General features: G+C 48.4%; 2 protein-coding genes across 11 annotated transcripts; one reads left to right on the top strand and one right to left on the bottom strand.

The window, feature by feature from the left end:
• The first annotated feature begins 14 nt into the window (after positions 1-14).
• Positions 15-4,336, top strand: MTRFR (mitochondrial translation release factor in rescue). 7 transcript variants are annotated; one of them, XM_084297557.1, is made up of 5 exons: positions 48-109; positions 1,208-1,308; positions 1,681-1,991; positions 2,615-2,855; positions 3,880-4,336. In XM_084297557.1, the coding sequence occupies exons 3-4, from the start codon at positions 1,716-1,718 to the stop codon at positions 2,825-2,827; spliced, it is 489 nt and encodes a 162-aa protein (XP_084153683.1). In that variant the 5' UTR covers positions 48-109; positions 1,208-1,308; positions 1,681-1,715; the 3' UTR covers positions 2,828-2,855; positions 3,880-4,336. The 7 variants fall into 7 exon arrangements, with proteins under 7 accessions (XP_084153682.1, XP_084153686.1, XP_084153683.1 ...); XM_084297558.1 differs by having other exon boundaries at positions 1,208-1,405; XM_084297556.1 differs by lacking the exon at positions 1,208-1,308 and having other exon boundaries at positions 15-109.
• Positions 4,156-20,375, bottom strand: CDK2AP1 (cyclin dependent kinase 2 associated protein 1). Of its 4 annotated transcripts, none has more exons than XM_084297564.1 (4): positions 20,275-20,375; positions 8,743-8,849; positions 7,752-7,878; positions 4,156-4,984 (listed from the first exon to the last, which is right to left on the bottom strand). In XM_084297564.1, the coding sequence occupies exons 2-4, from the start codon at positions 8,818-8,820 to the stop codon at positions 4,917-4,919; spliced, it is 273 nt and encodes a 90-aa protein (XP_084153690.1). In that variant the 5' UTR covers positions 8,821-8,849; positions 20,275-20,375; the 3' UTR covers positions 4,156-4,916. The 4 variants fall into 4 exon arrangements, with proteins under 4 accessions (XP_084153690.1, XP_084153687.1, XP_084153689.1 ...); XM_084297561.1 differs by lacking the exon at positions 20,275-20,375 and adding an exon at positions 19,163-19,514; XM_084297563.1 differs by lacking the exon at positions 20,275-20,375 and adding an exon at positions 17,533-17,887.
• Positions 20,376-21,749: the final 1,374 nt, after the last annotated feature.

The following is a 21,749-nucleotide window of genomic DNA, read 5'->3' as shown; positions in this document are numbered from 1 at the left end:
TCGCTCCGCCTGCAGGGGCTGCGCGTGCGCAGAGGCGAGCGGGTGCGTGAGGGGACGCGCGCGGATGCGCGGTGCAGCGGGGGGGCGGCGGCCATCGCGGGGCGCTGAGGTGAGGGCGGCGGGGCCGGGACGGGACCGGAGGGGCCGGACGGGGCCGGGCCCTGAGGCGCCCTGAGGCTGAGGGGGGGCCGGGAACGGGGACTACGGGGCCCTACAGCCGTGAAGCCGCGGTGCGGAGCCTCCTCGGGTCCTGCCGCCGCTGGCGCCGTTGCCCCGGGCCCACAGCGCCCCCGGTAACCGGGCTGCTGGGCAGGGGCTCTGCGAAGTTTGTCTGCGGGTTTTTTTTGCGGTTAAAATAATAAAAGTTGGCTTCTAGTGCCGCCAAGCGGAGGTGTTTAATTGCGAATAAAAGCTTTTTACGTTGGCCTCATCAGTGATGTGTAACTTGTGAGGGTATCGGTAGCTCGGTGCTGCTGCTTCGTGTGCTGAAGTATTTTCTAATGAAGTAAATTAAATATTTCAAGCATTAAATCATTTATTAATTGCTTACCTAGCGTCTTGTTGAAAAACAATATTTGACAGCAGTAGAAGCTGGTGTTCCTCATTGTCCATGAGGAGCTGAAGCGTAGTGCCAGCCCCTGTGGCTGTGTTAACAGCCTGACCAGGAGGAAATCAGCAGGTGAAGCAGTGTGTGAAAACCCGGTGGTCTCCTTACCCATTGGTTCTCTCTCCTCCCTCGAAGCACTCTGACAGGCTGCATTGGAAGTCAGGAGAGTAGAAAGTGAAGCTTGTTAAGAGGATCAACACAGGAGAATGCTTCTGATTTGAAATTTAGCTCACCACTTCAGACCACTCACCAAGTTCTATGTACGCTCTATAGCCCAACCACAACGATTAGAAAACAGCACCTTAACAGGGCAAGTTCGAAAGACAAGTCCAGACTACCTAATCCATTTAGGTAGGGATTACTCCGTATCCTGTACTAACCTAGCATAAAATAAAATCTCAGAATTCAAAATCATAGATTAATCTAGAACTGCAAATGTACATCTCTAAGTTCTGCCCTGTACCACCGGGCAGTTGTCGTGACTGACCAGTCGTGCGTCATTCCGACAGGCAAAAATCCCCTTTCCCGTTCTAACTTTAACTTCTCAAGCTGTGTTCTCCCAAATCTTTACAGCCCATAAATTTGCCGCTTTTCCAGCAGGTTTCTTTCAGTAATTTTGAGTGCTGGTTAAGGCAACAGAGGATTCCTGCACCCGCAGCAGTCCCCAGCAGTTCAAGCACGTTTTGACAGGTGGATTGCAGGTACTGTTGACAGCAGGACAGAACCAGGATGCACAAGGAGCGTCAGCAAAGGCTTTCCTGTCAGGCTGCAATACAAATTTGTTATTCTCCAAGTGGGGTAGGAATACTGATCTAATTTATTTACTGTTTTCCAGATCCATTTCAGCAACGCAAAAATAATCTCGACTATTTTAGGAAACCTAATTGCAATCAGAACTGAAATCCCATGTGGAATGGTAAATGTTTTGAGGCAAATAGCTATGAAATCAGTTCAAAAGGCCTTGAAAATAAATCTATAAGTAAATAAAAACATCACACAGGATGTGTAGCTAAACTAGAACATCTTAAAATAATGATTCTGATCGTAAACCCTATTCCCTACATCTGTTTCAGGTTTCTTTCCAGAGAAACTGTGTCTTCATTTCTGTATGAATGTCCCAAGTTTATTGCATTTTACATTCTTACTGAGAGAAGCACGTACAGCATGTTGGAGGCCATGGATTTTGAGGAAGCAGCAACTTTCCCTGCTCAGAATGCCCTTGTTTCAGGCAGCAGGAAAGAAGAACTCTCTCAATCTCCTTGGACTAACTGAGGCAGAATTAGAAGAACAGTTTGTAAGAGGTGATGGCCCGGGAGGTCAAGCCACTAACAAGACAAGCAATTGTGTTGTCTTGAAGCATGTCCCATCTGGGATTGTAGTGAAGGTAATGACATTTTAATTCGTTTAGTCCCAAGTTGCAGCATGTCCTCCAAGTCTCCTTTTATAGCGAGCATAATCACAGCACAAGTGTCACAGAGGAAAAGTTTATTTATACGTATTGTAAAGAACCTCAGCACAAAGCAGTTTTGGTTAATGGTAGCTAAATAAATGTGGGGTCACAGCCCATCTTCCTAGCTTTGGCACACAGTGCTATTTTGTAGTTTCAATAAATTGCATCTCCTTACCCTGCCAGTGACAGCCTTTGAGTTCCTGTCTCCTGCATAAATGTACTCATTAACTCATCCTAATCTGCAAATTCTTTTTAAGCATTAGTCTTAGGTACCTATTGTGGGTTAATGCTTTTCAATTAATCTTCACTTCCTTATCATAACAAGGGGGAGACACAGTTCAGTTAAACTCAGAAGCAGACTTCCGAGGTAATGCGGAAGCGATCTTGTTTGCCAGCAGAATTACAGATTAATGCAAAGGCTGGTCTGACAAGTTCCAGTAGCAAGTAACTATGAGGCAGCCTCACCAAAATACATCATCTGGATACAAAAGTTCTAGCAGGAAAACAAAATAAACAGGTCAAAGTTGCAATAGAAGTGTTGTACTGTATTTCCTCAGTGTCATCAAACAAGATCAGTGGAGCAGAACCGAAAGATAGCCAGAAAAATCCTCCAGGAAAAAGTTGACCTCTTCTACAAAGGCGAAGATAGCGATGTTTTTAAAGAGAAGAAAGCAGCAGAGAAGAAGAAGCAAGAGAAAAAAAGAAGAGCAAAGGAAAACCTAGAGAGGAAAAAGCAGTTTAAAGAGATGCTACAATTGGATAGCAAATAAACATGAAGAACCGACTGGCTCTGGTAGGGTAAGGGAGAAGTTTGTCATACCTAAGCACAGTTTTCCTACTAACTATAATGTAGGGTTTCATAAGCACAGCTAAAATATTGAGTAGTGACCTGCTATTACAGTAAGACTGGAGTGTTAAAAGCAGGATGTGTTCTTACATCTGTCTGCCATCATCTCATTGCTCATATTTAGTAATCTGTTCTTCTGCCAAGTTCAAAATATGATAAAGCAAGCAGATCCTTCTGCCTGATACGATAACTTTGGCATTTTAATAGGAGTTCCAGTAAATAAGGAGAACAGACCTTAAAGGTCTTTCCATCCTTACTCAGACAATGCCTCCACTGATAGAAATCCTTCAGAAACAGTGGCCAGGTTTAGATGAGAAATGAAAAGTTGCTTTGTGCTGTTGGTCCTGATGATGGAAACAGATGCACTAATACAAAGAGCCACCAGTCACGGGCTGTCTCCTTCAGATCTGTTAGCTTAACTGCCTGCACAGATGCTCCATCCCTCTCAATTCTGAAAGAATTCTAAACATTACCTTTATGCTTACCTAGAGTGGTGGTGAGCATTGCTGGGGAGCCAGGGAAGGTGCTCCTGCAAGTGAGGGCTCGTCAGACATTTTCTTCCGCTTCAGAGGCAGAATTAGGTCATTAGAGGTAAAGAACAACGTGCATTGGAAGCTGCCTGCCAAGGCAACAGAGTCCAGTTCGTCCAAGCTGTGAAGCAATTAACTTTTCTTCTTAATACTATATTCTCTTCAGGGATTTGTGGCTCTATATGTATTAGATATCCCAGATATCCTGTCTTCCTTAGGATTTAGATTTGGTTGTACTGTAGTGAACTACAGTTCTGTTTATGCTATGCTGCAGTTAAGCTTGGGTATTTCTGTAACTTCACTCATTTTGATAGTTACCCATTTTATGCAGCTGCTTTTCCTTTGTTACTGTTAATTTGGAGCCACCAGTGAAGTATACTTTCCTATTTTAATGCCATTAAAACGCTAATTGCTTAACTAGAGCTTCTCTTTAATTTTCGGACAGAACTCTCACAGACTGCCACTGCGTTCTGACTTTCAACAATGAAGGGAGAGAGCTTCAAGATCCGAAGCTGTTATAAGTATTTTGAAAGCAAGGTACACTACTAGCAGCTGTACCACCTGCTTAGAGAGATCGACCGCATCAAGGGAAACTCCCCAGCAATCCGCAGGCCCGTTCCCTTGTCCTGAATTTGAGCCTCCTGCATGAAGGTTAAGCCTTTGCTTCTCGTATGTAGAGTATGGATCTGATTAAAGTGACTGTAGATACTTTTAATACAAATTGTTAATGAAAATAAGCTTTATTACATCAAGTAATAAATACATACAAAGATGCAAATAACAGTTTTAGTAATTTATCCAGAATTTTCTTTTTTTTTTGTCAAACAAACTGAAATCTCCAGCCTTAATGTAGAAATTAGCTTTTCAGGACGTTGTTATTATTTAATAGGTTTCCCTATTTTCCATATAACTCATGCACTTTAAATGGACTTCAAAGCACTAACAGTCATGCAAATGTTTATGCAAAACGAACAAAAAAGGAAAAGTAAGAGGAGGGGAAGGTTATTTCTAAGCAGGGTCTATGCTGTATGACAAATTGTGACATAGCAGACTACTAGGTACAGCATGCTATTCTGCATTTATTAAAAAAAATCCTTAGAGCTTATGTCAAACTTTGAAAGATTGACCATTTGGGGTTAAGTGAATATAGTGAAAATTAAAATAAACAGAATGGGACTGTGACTGGATAAAAAGAGAACTGAAATATAGCCTGGGAGAGAGAGCATTCCTCTGCATGCAGTTCAGTTTTCATGTTTTAGAAACATTTTAGGGAGTTTTAATGTCTTTACAAAATGCAAACCCTCAGTAAGTTGAAAAATCCTTGTTTTATCATTCTTAACTATACATTTTTGTAAGGGCAAAAAAAAGAAAGATAAAACATTCAAAATAAAGGAATTTGTCTGAACGTTTCAAGAGTCAAAAGGAATAGGTATTACTTTTTCTTCATTAAGAGATGGAAAATCTTGCAACTGCATTGGTGGGCTAGGATCTTGCATTTCGCTCAGTCTCAGCCAAGCATTCCCGAACTAATCCTCTAGCATGAATAATGCCTGCAAAAGAATTGGACATATTTTAAATGATCTCATTAAGGTGACATTTGCAATGACAGTCCACAGAAAGGTTTATGTATTTCTGTCCTGAGTTGCTAAGGCTACCACAGCTTGCCAGAGAAAAGGGAGAGATCCTTCACTTACCTAACATCAGCCACTGCTAAAGAAGTTTGCTTTCCCAAACTGGCATTATAAATTGAAAATAGCCCAAACCAGCCATCAGAGCATTATGAGCTCTGCAGGTCTGCAGTGAGAGGTACAGCTTAACATGCAGTGCAGGTCTATGTACAATCAGGGACTTAATTAGAAAAAAATAAATCTTACCAACCTGTCAGTTATTTTGCTACAATGGGGTGAAAGAAATCCAAAGTTATTTTAGCAAGGTCTAAAAGTCTTAATTAATACCTTGAAATAATTTTCCAAGTGGATGCATTAGAATCCAAGCCTTCAAAAAGTTGCCTAAACACAAGTTGCATCTCTTGTAAATATAGGAGGATATTTTTTATGCTGTGTGCAGAAAGTCACCTCCTAACACTGGCTCAGCTCCCAGTGTAAATCATCGCTGCTTTACATGCTGCCATATCTACTCTAATCTGGTAGACATAATGTGGAATTTTCCACTAAGAGTCCTGTTGCCTTGAGTTCCAGCAATCTGGACCTTGAGTCTTAATCCTGGATCTGAATCTAGGTTCATGTTCACAGAGCTGCCCAAAGAGTAGAGCTCGAGTTAGATTTTATAATAGGAGACAGACAGATTTCTCTCCAACAAGGTTATGTTTTAATGTCAGGAAAAGACAGGTGATTTCTCTGCTCATTCGTGCTCCTTAACAAGGGTGGACAAATGACAATAAGGCAATAGATGAAGTTTCATCTGTATTTAGAGGTAATAGATTCTGTCTCTAGAAGGCTGCTAGCCCAGAGCAGCCTCTACATCCAAGGAGCAGTGATTTGGGACTTGATGTGTGCCAGGCTTCGCAGAGGGTTAAATTGACACAGACAAGTAAAGCTGCATCCCGCAGCTGTGGGAGGCAGAAATGCACACTCAAACCAGTATACTGGGCCTGGATCGGGTGGCAGGACGCCCAGTTTATGCAGCAGAACTACCCTGAATTATGTAGAACACTGGGAATTTGGCCAATTTTAGAGGTCAGCAGCCTTTGTGCTTAGAAGCAGGTGGAGCTGGGGACAGGGACTTTATTCAGCAATAACCTCCACATGGCCATGGAGGCTACAGTCACATGGTTACTCTCAATCATTTCTACTCTCACACTTGCCCATGCTCCTTCAGCCATATGGCTCCCAAAATGCAAAGAGAGGTACGTCTGTGACCAAAAGATGGCAGCAGAAAGTACTTATTTTGGATTTTCTGCAACATTTGCAAGTCAGTCACAGTGGCAGCACTGAATCTTAAACCTACATTAGCTAAGTAAAGACTCGCTGCAGGAAGGAGCAAAACAGCTTTGTCTCAACTAACTGAACTGTTCTGTTCAAAGAACGTCTGCGTCTCTCCCGGTCCCTCTCAGGTTGTCCCTGTTAGCCTATTGCCATTCATGATCTATTAATACTGACTCAGGCGATGCAATAAAGAGAGACTCCAGCAACATTGATTTTAGCTGGGCCAGATTCCACTTACCACTCATCAGCAGACTTTATTGCATCCTTTCCCAGAACAGCTACTAGTCATTTTATTGCACGTCACGGCAGATATATTACTCTCCCGTAATGGTTGAGCCTTAAATAAAGCTTTGTAGTCTTGAGTGAAGGTAAGGGGGATTTGCGAGGTGGTGAAGTTAGTCTGTTACAATAACATTCCCATTCAGGTTCGAATGAATGAGCCAAACTCGGCACAAGGACCAAAGAAAGGGAGAAAAAGGTAACTCCGTATACTGGCAAAGGACAGAGCTGCCAGCGCAACCATTGTCGGTGGCATTCAGGGTCACTCCAGGAGCTGGAGCAGCGGAATGTCCCACTGCTCCTTCAGAAATATCCCTTGCACGTCCCCTGCAGGGGACAATGTCAAGCTGATGTCAGCAGTGGGGAATGTGGGGGTTTCTTTTACACGGCGAGGAAAGGGCATTTCTCTGACCCCTTTTAGCTGACTAAGCAAAGCTAAAGAGACCTCATCAGCCAGGCCTAAAAGCTTCTGCGTCCCTTCCGAGCGGACTGCTAATGACATCCACTTGAAGCAGGTAATGGAGCCTAAGCAGCCCGACACTCCACAGAGAGCAGGATCACGTATGTTTGACATCTCGGTCTGAACAGCTTTCGCTGATAAAACCACCTTGTTTTGCCTGTCTCTCTCTCCAGCAGCCTTAGTGATTTACCACCGCGTAATTCACTGCGTATTTCTCTAATCAAAATGCACTTCAGTAAAGGGTCTTGGGTCAAGTAGGTGGGTGATGTTTATGAGAGGAGTGAACTTGGCTGCATATTTCTGAGGATAGGGAGGAAAGGCAGTTGAAGGGGCAAGCAAGTGACTAGGAACCTGGCAGAACACCTCCAACTGACAACATAAGGGTCCTAAACTAACTTAAAACTACTAACTGAAAATCCCCTTGTGCCCATGAAACACATTTGGCCACTGGTTTATCTATCAAATCCAGCAAGAACAGAGTATACCAAAGTTTCAGTTACTGGTTAATACACCTCGTTTACTAACAAGCCCCAGACAGCTGTCTGCTTTCAAGGGGAAGCACTGTTACGAAGCTGTATAGAAGCAGTCAGCACACAAAGAGTATGGGACATTTGAAAAAAAATCAAACCTTACCTCGTTTTAGCCTCTCCATCGCGCTTTTACTCCCAGCGTACGTGGGTCTGATCTCTTTTCCTAACTCTTCTATGATAGCTAGAAGTTCTGCGTATTTGCTTTGCGGTACTTGACTGCTGCTGGTACCCTGTAGTTGAAAGTAGATTGATCTCAATTAAACGCTGCTAAAAACAAAACAATAAGAACAGACAGCAACTGGAAATTCACAGAGGACCAGAAATAGCCCTGGAAGCCACTTTTTTTTTTTTTTTTTTTAATAAAATTTCCTATTTGTTACATAAACATTATTTTCTTTTTGCCCTTCCTGCTACAGTTGGACAAAATGCTACGTGCCCTTCCAAAATCAGGGTTAACTGGGAGGATGCAACTACAAGATTGGAACCTTACGTGAAACAGAAGTTAAATCAGTTCTACAAAAACAGCAAACAGAACTGCTTATTTAACCCTCTCTCTGCTTTTATCAATGTTCAGATGTATGTTCTGTGGAGGAGTTAGCTAGGTAGGGAGAGTGAAGTGTAGATAAAACTGCCCATATGATAAGGGGAATCCTGCAAAGTGGTTAACAAATTTCACAGAAAAACCAGCTGGATTCCTGAAGCTGCCCATAGGAATGTCTGTAACACGCACTTCATGAGACTGTAAATCTTGTGTTATCAGTTTGCCCAAGGAAAACAGTTAAAGGTGTAGGAATATCACTTTTTGAACAAATAATTTTTAAAAATGTCACAGCCCTTCCTAGCAGAACATAACTCAAGACACGGTTCACTGTGACTCAGAAGGGACTAACAGTTAATTAGTAACTAATCTCACTCAGCACTCTGCTTAGTCTAATTTGATCCCAAGACATGTGCGATGAATCAGTCTGCCATTTGGGTTTGATTTCAAACCTTGGTGGGAGGGAGGAACACCTCAGATTACAGGCCACAAGCCACGCAAACCACGCAGACGTAGGGTCGGTGACCTGGTTAAAGCAAAACAAGCAGAGCTGTACCTGCATCCCTTGTGTATACCCTAGGGACGGGGGTCCGTAGTCGTTTATAAGCTGTCTGTACTGCGCAGACGTTGCCATACTTGTGGAGGGAGAGTGAACGCTCCCAGCTGTAGAGAAAAAGAGAAAAAAATCTGTTATTATCTAACGATGGATTAAACGGTTACATCGGGACACGCTTGAGGTAGCTTTTCTCTTTTCTAAAGCTGTAACCTCTCACCTTTGTCTAAGCCGACTAACGCCATGCCAGAGCCACACTATTCCCTCGGAAGAGAACAGTTAAATGAACGCTTCCCCAATGTTTGCTGTACATTTGAAAATAGCACAGCCTGCAACATTATCAGCCCAAATTGTTTGCCTAAGAGTGAAACGGTGTAACATGACAGGTTGTTCTGCTGCGACAAACCAAATATTAAGGAGCCCTATTTTTGCATATATACATTCCACAGAGATGAGTCTAACGTACTGGGCTATTTTTACTTTTTCGGTGCAAGTTATCTGAAAGCAATTTTGCAACTCAAAGTGTCATCACATGGTCAACGCAAGTTACCCTCGGCACTATTTTCAGCCGATGCCAAAACTATTCATAGAGAACAGTCGGTTGAGGTACATGGGATCTGCTGCTCATTTAGTGACATCGGAGGTGAAGAGCACTAGCGTTATTCCTCTTTGTGTGATATCAAACATTTTTAGCAAGTCAAACAGGGCGGCGTAAGTAAACCTAAGGAAAAATAACATCTCTTTGGGTTATGGTTACTTTTTCTAGTGTTATAAAAAAATATGTATACGCATACAGGATTGTGACTCAGCTAAGAGTTAAAGAAGCAGACTCAGATGTGATCATTGGCGAGCTGCTCCAGAAATGAGGAATCAAAACACCTCTCCACCCTGCAATGGGAAGAATTTGGGGTTGAGAAGCAACCTTTAGATTTTTCTTGAAGGCCTTAATTATGCTGCCGCTTTTACAACTGCTTTAGGGGACCTGCTGGTTATGGACTGCGCACTCAGGACGAAGGCGATGTTCGACCTAGCTGCTGCTCTTTTTCACTCTTGCAGCTAAGCGCCCCTGCATCCACTGATGCTGCTGTCTTCGCCTGCAGGCACAGACACAGCCTGTCTGCTGTCGGAAAAAATCTCCCCTCTTACAAACTTCCTTGCTGCAAATTCCCAACTGCCTTCCCCAGGAGGAACAGATCTTATTCACCAGCCTTCATTTGAATCTAAATTAAACTGATGCCAAAAGTCACTGGGGCTCAGAACTATGTAAATCACTAGCTTTGTTTAAAAGTTGCAAGCGATTTCATTCCCTGTTTCCCCTCACTACAAAAAGAAACAGAAAGCCAGTAGTTTGTGAAAAGCACTGCTGAACAGACTCTCCTCCTCAGTTGGGAAGTCTCTTTCCACTTCAGAATTAATCACAGGATATCACTGTGGTGGCGTCTTTGTTAGGAGAAGAGAGCGCGTTCTTAATTTCAACTAGACATGAAATCCTAACGAAGGTAAACTGGGCTGGTCACTAGGTCAACTTAAAAAAAAGGAAGGTTTCTCTGTCTTTAACTAAGCGAAATTTTCTGGCTTTACAGTGTGCGTTTCTGTTACTACAGTCTCACGTGGAGCTAATTGTCACATTTTGCTGAAGCATGGTAAAAAAAACTAAACACACCCATGGAGTACGGCTCCTGCACTGTGAAGAAACAGCACGGATGCCAGCTCTGCTCTCAATCAGTTCTTCACATTATCAGCTCGAAATGCATGCACAATTGCAAGATTTCTGTACTTACAACTCAGCCAGTATTTCACGTCCAGATGACTGAATTTCAACACTTATCAAACACAGCACAACAGCAAACCGCATCTTTCCTCCAAAGATTTCAAAATGCTCCAAAAACCTTAACAAACCCTTTGTGCTATACAGTAGGAAGGTTTAATTACCTCGATTAAGTAAAGAAAGACTTAAGCGATTTTTCCTCACGTACAATAAAACAAAAGACCCATCCTGTAAGGACTTGTTCCTAAGCTGTTCCTGCAGGCAGTCACCCATCATGCACACAAGCCCTGGGAGCTCAAACTGGTTCTGAACCAAGGCAAGGACTTGGTTTTCGTTCTGCTGAGTGGGTAAATCGGGATGCCCGAGCCTGGTCATCCAAGACCATTTTCCACCACCCTACCAGTTAATGCCAGTATCGATGGTAATTGTTTCAGGTCACGCTGATTGAAACAACTACACGTGCTTCGTCTGTATGAAATAACACCACAGGGCATGTCGAGGTAAGAGAGAAAGCCCTACAAGAAACACGACGTGGCAAAACAAAGCAGTGAATCCGGGGCCAACCCAAGCTTGGCGGACACAAGGCGCTGCAGTGGACAGGAGCCGGCCTCGGCACGGGAGCACGAAGCCAGGAATGACTCAATCAGCACTCAACTACGAAAAGAAACGAGGAGAACTTTGACCAGGCAGCGATGAGTAAGAACCTGCCACTGGAGTCTGAGCATCACCGCCGACAGGAATCAGCAGTCAGCTCGGTGGCGGGTGCCGCTTCGCAGCCAGGGGTGCTGTATTGTCTCCCGTACCCAGGCGTATGCAGAGCTGTGCTGCAGACACTAGAGGCCATCGCTGAGTACGGCGTGCCCTGCCAAATGACAGATCGTGGTAACCATGGTGAGTTTACCCGTTTCTTTGCAGTCTGCATCAAAAATGTAATAAGACATAATGCCATGCGCCGACCACTTTATCAGCAGCAGCAGGCCCGGAGAACAAAGAAAAGGATTCAACTTGGCCGTGGCACCGGGCTCCGCACACCCGTGCCAGAAGTTGCGCCACTCAAACTCTGCTGGAGGGAAAGGAAAACGAAAAATCCCTGATTTCACCTCAATTCAGGATGATGCAATCGTGAACCTGAAATTAATTGTGGGGGTATCATTATCTCGCAGGGTAATGGACCTTAGGCTTTTTGACCTATCACTCCGTATGTTAATCTCGAGGAGAAGCCGTGGGTCTTAGATGCCTATTAGTCAATTAACCCAAAATACATCTGCCATCTGCATGTCTGAACATCCTGTACGTCTCAGATTTTAAAAAAATAAATATATCGCCAGCTACTGCTATTACTGTTAGGAAGCAAAATTAGGCCAGCGAGTCTCGCAGTCAAGACCCAGTCAAAAATCAGTTTAATGATTAGGTATTCACTAGAGAGGAAAAAAGGAGGGGGGATCTAAACAGGCTTGCTCTCTCATGTTAAAATAACAATGGAGACAAGACAGTTACGAATTGACAGGATCGAAAAGGGAGTGTGCTTGGCACTGAATTCGAGTGACACCGTGTATCACCTCCCAAATTGCCTCAGCGCTTGCTGCTGTTTAAAACCTAAATTAATGTACACACTTTCCTCCCTCCACTTTCCTAATTAAATGTATACAAAACCTTTTATATACCCATTTATTCTTGTGCCAACAATGTCTTTTATTTCTGTATTCACACAGAAGACTGACAGAAGCAGTTTTTTCCCCACAAAAATACGGTGATTTTCTTGTTAATCAATATTACCCTTTACCAATGGGTGGGTAGGGAGAGGTCTACAATACAGCAAAAAGAAATGAGATTTTTTTGCCAAGATCTCTTCCTTCCAGTGGTCTCTCACAGCCCCGGTGAACACCCTGGAAGACAAAGGACCAAGAACCAACCTTTGTTAGCCAGAACTCCCACTGACCAGGAATCTCCCCATTAATTTCCAATAGGTTTGTAGGGATCCATTCGGTTCCTCCGCTACTGCTTCCGACCCAATTTGCCAGTCTTGAGTTTTAATTCTTAATTGCTGTTGCTCGCTGGAGAAGTAACTGGAAAGGCAGCTTACTGTGCACCCCGCAAGGAAGCAGTGGGAGCAGGAACGCTGGGGGTACTCTTACCTGATCTGCTCCCAGCAGATGCCATGGCATCCACGCAGCTCCTACAGCACCCGGTTTAATTTGCACAAACAGCAAGGAATCACAAAAATCAGGAATAGTTCCTCAACTCAACAAGTTACTCCCATAAAACTGACTTGGGCAAGTAGAGCCAACCCCACTGGATATCTGTTTCTCTACCACCTGCACATTGTAAGGTCCTATAAAGCTCCATGTGTAAGCTCCTGCCATTTTACTGACTCTGTATTCAGGAACACGATGGTATCTAAGAAGAGATCCCTGCAGGTATGCAGGATGAGACAGCCAGGAGTTTACCTGCGAGGACGTAACTGCTGCCCTAAAATGGCCAAGTTTGCAGCAGAACACATGAGAAGCGTTCACGTGAGCTGCTCCCAACGTACACCACGGGGCAAGTACCTTCCAGCCCGGGGAGAGACAAAACCCATTGCAGAGCAGCCGCTTCTGCAGCGGGTATTTGCACACAGCCTGAAACACAGCTGTAGTGTTCTGCCTGGCTACGAGAACATTTGACTCCCTAGCCCTCTGCGCACTTTGGCTGAAGCTCAGCGAGAGCTGAACTTCATCCATCCGCGGGCCACCACATGCGTGTCTGCACAAGCAGATCTACGGCACAGCCAAGCAACACACCGAGCTGTGCAGGAGCTGCCAACCCAGAGCAAAAAATGCTGACAACCCCTATTTCCCCCAGCCCTCCAATAAAGTTTTTTTTAATTTAAAATAATGGACCCCGTTCTCATTTGCACAAAACGTTCCTTATAGGACTGGCTGTGAAAGTTAGATTTTCACCCACTATTTCCCCCCTCAAACAGCCCGTGTGGTAGAAACAGACCTTTCTTTGAATAAAACTATTTCATTAAAAAAAAAAAAAATCCAGCACGCACATATAAATATGTTCTCAAGAACTAGGACATTCTTTACCGTAACAGCCAGAGGCCTTGCTCTTTTGATCTGTCACACTCTGGGCCTTTCCTCTGGTACTCTCGTTCCATTTAATCTTTCCATGTGGATAACGGCCATGTTTTATGTCTGCTCTTTCTTCCTCCTCCCTCGCTTTTTTTTTTTTTAATCAGAAAAACAAAAGACAGTCCCTCAGACTCCCCACCATTCTTCTTTTCTAGCTTAAGATGGGCAATTTCTACATTACTGAGGGGGAATCACAATGGGAATGGTTCAAACGGTCTAACCATTTAAGATGTGTATACCACATGTAGCTGGAGTGAGGGGGTAGGATTTAGGACTAGATTTTAGTCTGGTCCTCCAGACCAGTGTTTGCACCACGGATATGGCTCGAAGTTGTCTTTGGTTTGGGCCCTATGTTCCCATTAAAGGATGCAGTGCCAGCGTTGCACAACTGGAGCGCAGCTTCTGGTTTACTTTTATGTAAAAGGAATGAAGTTTGCATGAACCAAAACCACCCTGTAACTCAACCAACAAGTGGTGGGTGGGGACGATGAGGAGATTTGCTGGTTGTGAAAACCATACCGTTCATTGCTTTGAACCTAAGCGCTCTGGTAGACAAAGCCAAAAGTGCCAGCTTTCTAAATGTCCCAACAAGTCCACTCAAAAATTGCTAATTCTGAAACATACTTACTGTGTTTCTTTTCAGCCTGCTCTTTACCTCACGTGGATTTCAAGTAAACAGGGAACCAGCAAATTTCAGATTGAATCTTGAGGGTTTGAGGATGGAATATCAGCTACGTATCCTAAAAACTATCCCCTCTGCTAAGACGTGAACACTTTGCTCCCTGCATTGCTTACGGCAGCATTCCTTCCAGCACTCCCACTCTAAAAACCAGCTTCTCAATCTGGACAATATGAAACCTCAGCTGTCTGCAAAGGGTGACAAGCAAGGCATTTGCTCATGCGAGTGTGCACTGCAGTCTTAATAAGGAATGACCCAGTAGTGTGCTTGGTTTCACCTCGCAGGACTGGATGAAATTGGTCTCTCCAGTTGCAAGAAACAGCCTCGGTTCGGGAAGTTCTTTCTGGTTCACCTCTCAGCAAGAATTTGTGCTGTTCACCACGAGGCTCCTGCTTGCTGTGGGGTGCAGCAGGTGCTCTGTCGGCCCTGTTGGTCCTCAGCTGAGGCAGTGCCTGCTGCACAGGGCACAGCTCCTTCCTTCCCTTGTCGCAGTCTGACGGAATTTGTTTCCCCAGATCCTACACACGCAGGTTTTTAAGCTTTATGACAGGAGTAGGGGTTTGTCTCAATGCCTGCCATTTTTGCAAGAATTGGGATAAAACCAAAGGAATACCCCAAGCTCTTTCTGCTGGCTTCTGGATCTTAAAACTACTGTTCTCAAACCTGTGCATACTCTGAACAAAATGCTGGTTAATATCTCCGACAGAGCCAGAAAATGCCTAGAAACAGGGAAAATAACAGAAGTATAGAATCACAGAATGGTCTGGGCTGCCCCTGGCCCCATTCAGCCTGGCCTTGAGCACCCCCAGGGACGGGGCACCCACAGCTCCTCTGCCTCGCCGCCCTCTGAGTGAAAATTCCTCCTCAACACTTCACCTGAACCTGCCCTGTTTAGTTTAAAATCGTTCCCCCAGCCACACACCCCCAGCTCCCGGCTGGCCCCACAGCGGAGCCGCCCCGGCCTCCCAGCACCCCGCGGCCTCCTCTGGCCCCGCTCCAGCAGCTCCGCGTCCTTCTGGCGCTGGGGCCCCTCCAGGTGGGGCCTCACGGGGGCGAGCAGAAGGGGACGATCCCCTCCCTCGCCACTCTGCTTCCAATGAGGCCCAGGGGACCGTTGGGTGCTGGGCTGCCAGTGCACGGTGCCGGCTCGTGTCCTCTCGAGCCTGGGCAGTCCCTCTGGGTGGCAGCTCTCCCCTCTGAGGTATTGATGGCACCACAGAGCTCGGGGTCACCCGCTGACTTGCTGAGGGTGCCCACAATGCTGCACGTCACCGACAAAGACATTAAACAGCTCCGGTCCCAACACCGCCCTGTGAGGGACGCCACCCGTCACCGGTCTCCACCTGGACATGGAGCCGCTGACCACAGCTCTCTGAGAGCGGCCATCTGGGCAGCGACTGCGACCACCCAGCCCAAATATAAACTAAAAACCAGCAGTCTACAAACTGCACGGCTGCTGTAAAGCTCTCTGCTCCCACCGAAGTCGATGGAGAAGCCCCGCTTTACCTCAGCGCTTCGGCCGGCCCTCTCGCAGAGGAGCTGAGCTGAACAATATAAAGCACAAGGCGAGGAGGAAGCTGTGCCTTGCAGGGCTCAGCACAATAAGCAAGAGAATAAAAACAAAATGCTGCTGTTAGAAAGGGTAACAGAGGCTCTCCTGGGACACGGCAGGGCCAGGTGAGGCTGGAAGGAAAAGCTGCAGCAGCACAGGTCCTGCTTACCTGCCGTGCAGGGAAGGTGCTTGTGAGGGAGGTTAAATGGGGCTCCCCGAGCACAGGCAGTTTGGAAGCGACAGCACTAAAAGCAGAGGGCAGATTCCCAGAGCACAGGCACCCCAGGAGGGAGATGGATAATTTGGCCAAAACACTATGAGCCTGGCTGCAGGCACCCCTTGAAGGGTGTCACCAGTGACCCGGGCAAGGCGAGGAGGAACAGGCACTGAATCCTGCTGCGCCACCACGACCTCCTTCCCACAGCCTGGTGTGAGGCAGAGCAGTCGGCGCCCGGATGCCTCCAGCATCCTGACTCACTTGCGGAGCAGCTGCGTCTTCCTCACCCGCAGCCATCCCCGACCTGCCCACGGAGCCTTCCTCCCAAACTGCCCCCGTCCCGAGGCAGCCCCTCTCCCCCAGGACTTCAGCCCAGGTTTCTAAGTCCCCAGCACGCTCCCGTGCCAGGACGGAGCACAGTCACCCACCAAGCACGACTGCTTCACCTCACCGGGCCACTCACTGAGCGCAGTTTAAGCACGATTTCGCAGGGCAGCCGCTCTCCGGCTAAACTTGAAAGGAGTTAGCTCTGCAGCGAGGACGCGGCTCCAGGAGCTGAGCCTGCCCAAGCACTCCTGCACCAGAAGCCCTGCACTGCAGGGAAGCAGCGTTACCTCCCAGAGGAAAATCCCTGCGAGATCCACAGCTGGCCAGAGCCCTCCGTCGGCTGAGACCAAAATACTCAGCATGCACACGGAGAGGCTTCTGCAGGGCTGGTTTCAGGCCAAAAGGGACAGATTTCCTGTTTTCCTCTCCTCTGCAGGACGGGGGAGGGGGGTTCCTTCACCCCAGGTTTAGAAGCGACCCTGGGATTTCTGCTCCCGGCTTTGGGGGCATTCAGTGCAAGCACAATAGCGAAGCAATCTCCTGCAACTCAGAATCAAGCTCCAGAAAGGAGGGGGCCATCTGCAGTCATATCACTCCGAACGCGATATGTGCAACTGCAAGGACTGCTTTGTCTAACTCCCTTGGCCTTAGGCCACGGTGCTGGCAATACCACTAGCTAGAGGAAGAGCTGGTGCGTGAGGATAATGGCAGAAGACAGGGAGGGAAGAGAGAGCCCATTTTGGATTCCGAGGAGGACGTTCTTTCATTGAAAAGATTCTGGGGGTGTTGAGGATGATCCGAACTGAGGAGAGAGGACAACTTAGACAAGAATAGTTCTAACATGACAGCGAACTGCCACTAACTTGCCATTACGGGAGGGGGATAAAAAAAAAAAAAAGGAAGGGGGGGGGTAGGAAAGATAAAACTGCCTGAAAGAATCTAAAACCCCGATCGCAGCAGGAGCGTTAGAAAGCACACGGGCACGGCAGCAGGAGGACCGGAGGCAGAAACTTCACCGCTCAGCTCGTGCCGTGAGCGGCAAGCTCGCAGCCCTCACCAGCAGAGCAGCCAGCCCCGGGTCCCCCCACGGCACAACCTAACCCGCACCCCTCACCCACCACCGCAAAATACCACCTTTGTTCCCCCTGCAATTTTACGGCTGTTCTGGAGCGCCAGGCACAGGTTCTCGTGGGAGCCGGCAGGAGAACGGTTTCCCTTGCTGGGCTTTGTTTTGTTTCTTTCTTTTTTTTTTTTTTTTTTCGCCCTCCGGTGACACTTCTGCTTTTTGTCAAAAATCCTCAGCACATCCCCTGCTTCCTGACCCCCTTGGCGGGGCGGCGCGCGGCCCCACGGCAATCCCCACGCTGCTGCCCGGCTCGCCGAGCCCTCTGGCGCTCACAGCCCCACCGAGCTCAGCTCCAAGCAGGATCGGAGCACGCAGGATCAGATCCCGCACGCAGGCAGCTAAGGCACGGGGACCTTGGCTCCTGCACCAGCCGGTGACAATTCCTCACCGTAAAATAAGCTCGCCGCTCTCCCAATAGCTAGGGCAGAGGTGCACCTCGCTAATCCCTTTCGTTCACCCACATCCCAGGATTACGACCACGCACCGGGGCAAGATCTCCCTCCCTCCTACACCGAGCAGCCAAACTTTCCCCTTCTCAAAAATCAAAGAAATTAAAAAAAAAAAAATCAGCCTTTCTGCCTGCGGACAGTCTGGTGGCATCCCCGCTGGCTGGCGCAGCAGGGGAAGGGAGACGGGAATATTAATTTTAAGTCGGCACTTAAACTTCTCCATTTTGGTTCGGTTTAATACGAGCGAGATCCCCTCCAAATTATCCCAGAGCCGAGCGATCGCTGCTGCGGCTTTGTTCGGGCTGCAGCGGGGCGGCCGCGCACCCTGAGGCGCAGACCCCAGCACCCACCCGCCCTCACCTCTGGAAGGCAAGGGGAGGGGGAAAAAAAAATAAATAAAAGGAAAAAAAGTTAATCCCATCAAGGAAACTTTTCAGAGAGGAAAGTTGGAAAGGCTCCCGTATGGATCCAAGGAGGTGGGGGGGGGGGATAAGGAGTGGTTTTGGGGGAAATAAAGAGGAATTCCCGTGCACCCCCATACACACACACACTTCCAAAAATATTTGGGGGTGAGCGGGGAGGGCTCGCCCGCCGGGGGCCACCCCGCCGAGCTTCGGCCGCTGAGGGGCAGCGGGGAACCGAACCGAGACACCCCCCCCCGACCCCCCTCAGCGGCGGCGGAGGGAGCGGGGCCGGGGTCCCGGGCGGCCCCTCAGCCCCTGAGGAGCGTGAGGCGAGGCGAGGCGCGGGGCGAGCGGCACTTGCGGCGTCCCGCCAGCAGCGGTCCTCGCTGAGGCGCCGCCGGAATATTCCTGATCCAGATCAATCAGCCGCCCCGGGGAGCCGGGCATGGAGGAAAAAGCCGGCGGCCGGAGGAGAGCCCCCCCCGCTCCCTCCCTCCTTCCCTCATCTCCTCCCCTTCCCCGGCGGCGGCTGAGGCGGCGGAGGCGGCTCGGGGGGCGGCTCGCGGCGCCCCCGCGGAGGGGCGGCGCGGGGCGGGCGAGCGCCCGGTAATGGCGGCGCGGAGCCGGGCGCGGGGAGCTGGCTGCCCCGCCATCGCGGGACCGGGCACCGCAACTCGAAGCCGGGGCTGGCCGCGGGGCTGCCGGGGGTTGGGGTGGGGGGGGGGCCGGCACAGCGGAGCCCCCCGCCGCACGCCTCCCAAAAACTTGGCACCCAGTTGACTTACCCGGGGTGAGGGGAGTCCCGGGGATGTGGGCGTTCAAGTTGGGCTTGTAGGACATTCCCAGAGACATGGCCAGCGGGGGCGAGGAGGAGGAGGAGGAGGAGGAAGGAGGAGAAGAGGCGTCCCGAAATTCCCCGAAGCGTCTCCGCGTCTCTCCCAGACACTTTGGGTTGTTTACAGCGGTAGCAGGCACCGGCAAATATGGCCGTCAGTTATATTGACACCCACAATGCAATATATCATCCATACATCATGAGGAGACGCCGATCCCAAAACTTTAGGGGAGACGAGGCAGCCGCCCGCCGCCCGCCGCCGCCGCCCCGCGCACCGAGGCGCGGCGGGGGCGCGGAGGGGGCGCGGCGGCGGGGGGGTGCCGCCGCCATCCCCTCCCAGACAATGGAGCTCCCCTCAGGGACGCCGCCGCCGGAGGAGCCGGGGCGGGGAGGGAGAGAAGGAGGGGAGAGGAGGGGAGAGGAGGCGGTAGAGGAGAGAAGGGGGGGAGAGAGAAGCCGGGAAGGGGGGGGGGGGGCGTTTTAATCAACTTCGCAAACTTTGGCCGCAAACTTCGCCTCCGCCACGGCCCTGCCCGCGCCGTGAGGGGAAGGGCTGCAGCCCCCCGCCCGCACTCACCGGGCCCAGCGCTGCCCCCCCCACACACACCGATTTCTGTGGAAAATACCTGTTGATAATTTTAGAATATCGTGTTTTTTTCTCCCCTCGGATGCCGCCAAGGAAAATTCCGCCTTTATTTTATTTTATTTTTTGCTTTCTTTCAGACCGCTTATTATCTACCCGCCTGAAGGTTGAAGGTCGACGGTAGATTGCGGCTTCTGAGGGATTAAAAAATAAATATTTTTGTTCGTAATGGACTCGATTTCTGCTTGCGAGCAGCTGTAAGCTTGCCCACCAAATATATATATTTACTTTTCTAAATTTGCGGGATAAATTATGAAGCTTTTTAGCCTGCGTCTGCCACTCCACAACTCATCTTCCATCCTCTATCATCATTACATTGCTGGGGTTTTATTAATATACAACCACTCAGGAGGTGGATAACCCCTCCGAGGGTACACTGCCCGACCTGAGACCCCCAAGGTGAGACCCCCATCTCTTACCAGAAGCCACTCCAGGAGCAGTGAGGGTGCCTGCAGTTTTATTGCCCAGGCTAACGTCTGCCCAGTGCAATCTGCTGCTTTCAGTGCCAGAGATGGCAAAGGCAGGGAGCCCAGTCCCACTCCTTGGAAGTCAGGGGCAAATTCCTTTGAAGTGACGCTGGTTCAGGCCTGTAGCATCTCTGGTCGAGGGCTGCTCTGCCAAGGGAGGCAGAGAGCATCTCCCTCACACAGACACAGAAAAAAATGGTGGGGCAGCTGGGTGATTTCCTCAGCAGGGAGAAGAATTGAGCGAGCCAGATATTGAGCTCACCAGCTCATGCCCTAACAACTGCACGCTGCGTGAAAGAAGCACCTGAAAATTAGGACATACATAAATTTATTACAGTTTTGTATTTTACCTCACGTCCAAGTGCACGACTGCAGCTATTGTGGTGAAGCCCAGAGTAGCACAGATTACTCTTACAAGTGATCTGTGCTCTCACCTCTCAGAGAGGGGACCTGAGAGCCCCAAGCACAGAATTATATGCTAGTGACAGTATTTTGACAGCGGTGCACAGGGCTTCAAGAGTGTAATTCTCATGAGTCCTGAAAGATTTTGCAGGTAAACCCTCACACCCCGCACTGTGTCATTTAGAAGTCTGCATCCCTAAAACTTCGCATTCAGCTTTGTAAATCGCTGCCTGCCTGCTGGTTCCTGGACGGGCAGCGAAGTCCTGCAGGCGAGGGGCACGCCGTGCTGGGATTTTCCATTGCTGCGTGGTTGTTTACAGCCACACCAAGTGAGTGCGAAATGGGAGTGTTCAGAGCCTGCCGTGTTTTTCACGGCTTTGCACCAACTCTAAAAAACTGCACTCAGGGCAATGCTGTGAAGAACAAGATCTCCTGTGTTTTGCCTGGTTTTATAATGATGGCTTAAAAATATACGATATTCCGGGACATGGGTGGGGTGGCATAAGGAGATGATTTGGTAAAGATTAACCTTTTTTCAGCCCAAGATATTACTAGCTTTGGAGGAAACTGATTTAGCGTGAGATGCTCAGGCTTGTAGGGCCAGAGTACTTGCCCTGTAAGTGGGAACCCAGTAATACCACAGCATCACTCAGTCTCAGTATTTTATGTCTGCTCTTCTGTTCTCCTGGTGAACGATCTCCTGGTCTTACTGCTTGGCCTCTGAAGTTATGCAAGCTCCAACTGCCTTTGCTGGCTGCCTGTTGATTTTTGCAGATACCGCGGACGTTGGCTTGGATAGGAAGTACCTACAAGTTCTTCCTATCTGCCATGTGCTCTGTGGAGTTTTACTGAAGTTATTTTGAGCCAGGTGTGGCCACAATAAAACCACCACCATGCTTGGGCCCCAGGATGACAGTTTAGCTGGGTGACCACAGACTCGAGCTCCCGCGGAGGGGCTGCCTGCAGTTTCAACTTCTTTTGCATCACGGCATGGCTTGCGCTGCTGAGGGTTTTGTTCTGCCCCT

This window comes from Netta rufina, assembly GCF_964035555.1.
Source record: "Netta rufina genome assembly, chromosome: 17".
NCBI classification, from domain to species: Eukaryota; Metazoa; Chordata; class Aves; order Anseriformes; family Anatidae; genus Netta; species Netta rufina.
Note: the sequence above shows the minus strand (reverse complement) of the source record. Positions and strands in the feature narration are given on the sequence as shown.

Coding starts and splice junctions, on each gene's coding strand:
- MTRFR (XM_084297555.1), top strand. Junction 1,992..2,614: donor CATCTGGGATTGTAGTGAAG/GTAATGACATTT, acceptor GTATTTCCTCAG/TGTCATCAAACAAGATCAGT.
- CDK2AP1 (XM_084297561.1), bottom strand. CDS start 19,229: ATGTCTCTGGGAATGTCCTACAAGCCCAACTTGAACGCCCACATCCCC. Junction 8,850..19,162: donor CGGGACTCCCCTCACCCCGG/GTAAGTCAACTG, acceptor TTTTCTCTACAG/CTGGGAGCGTTCACTCTCCC. Junction 7,879..8,742: donor GGTATACACAAGGGATGCAG/GTACAGCTCTGC, acceptor TTTCAACTACAG/GGTACCAGCAGCAGTCAAGT.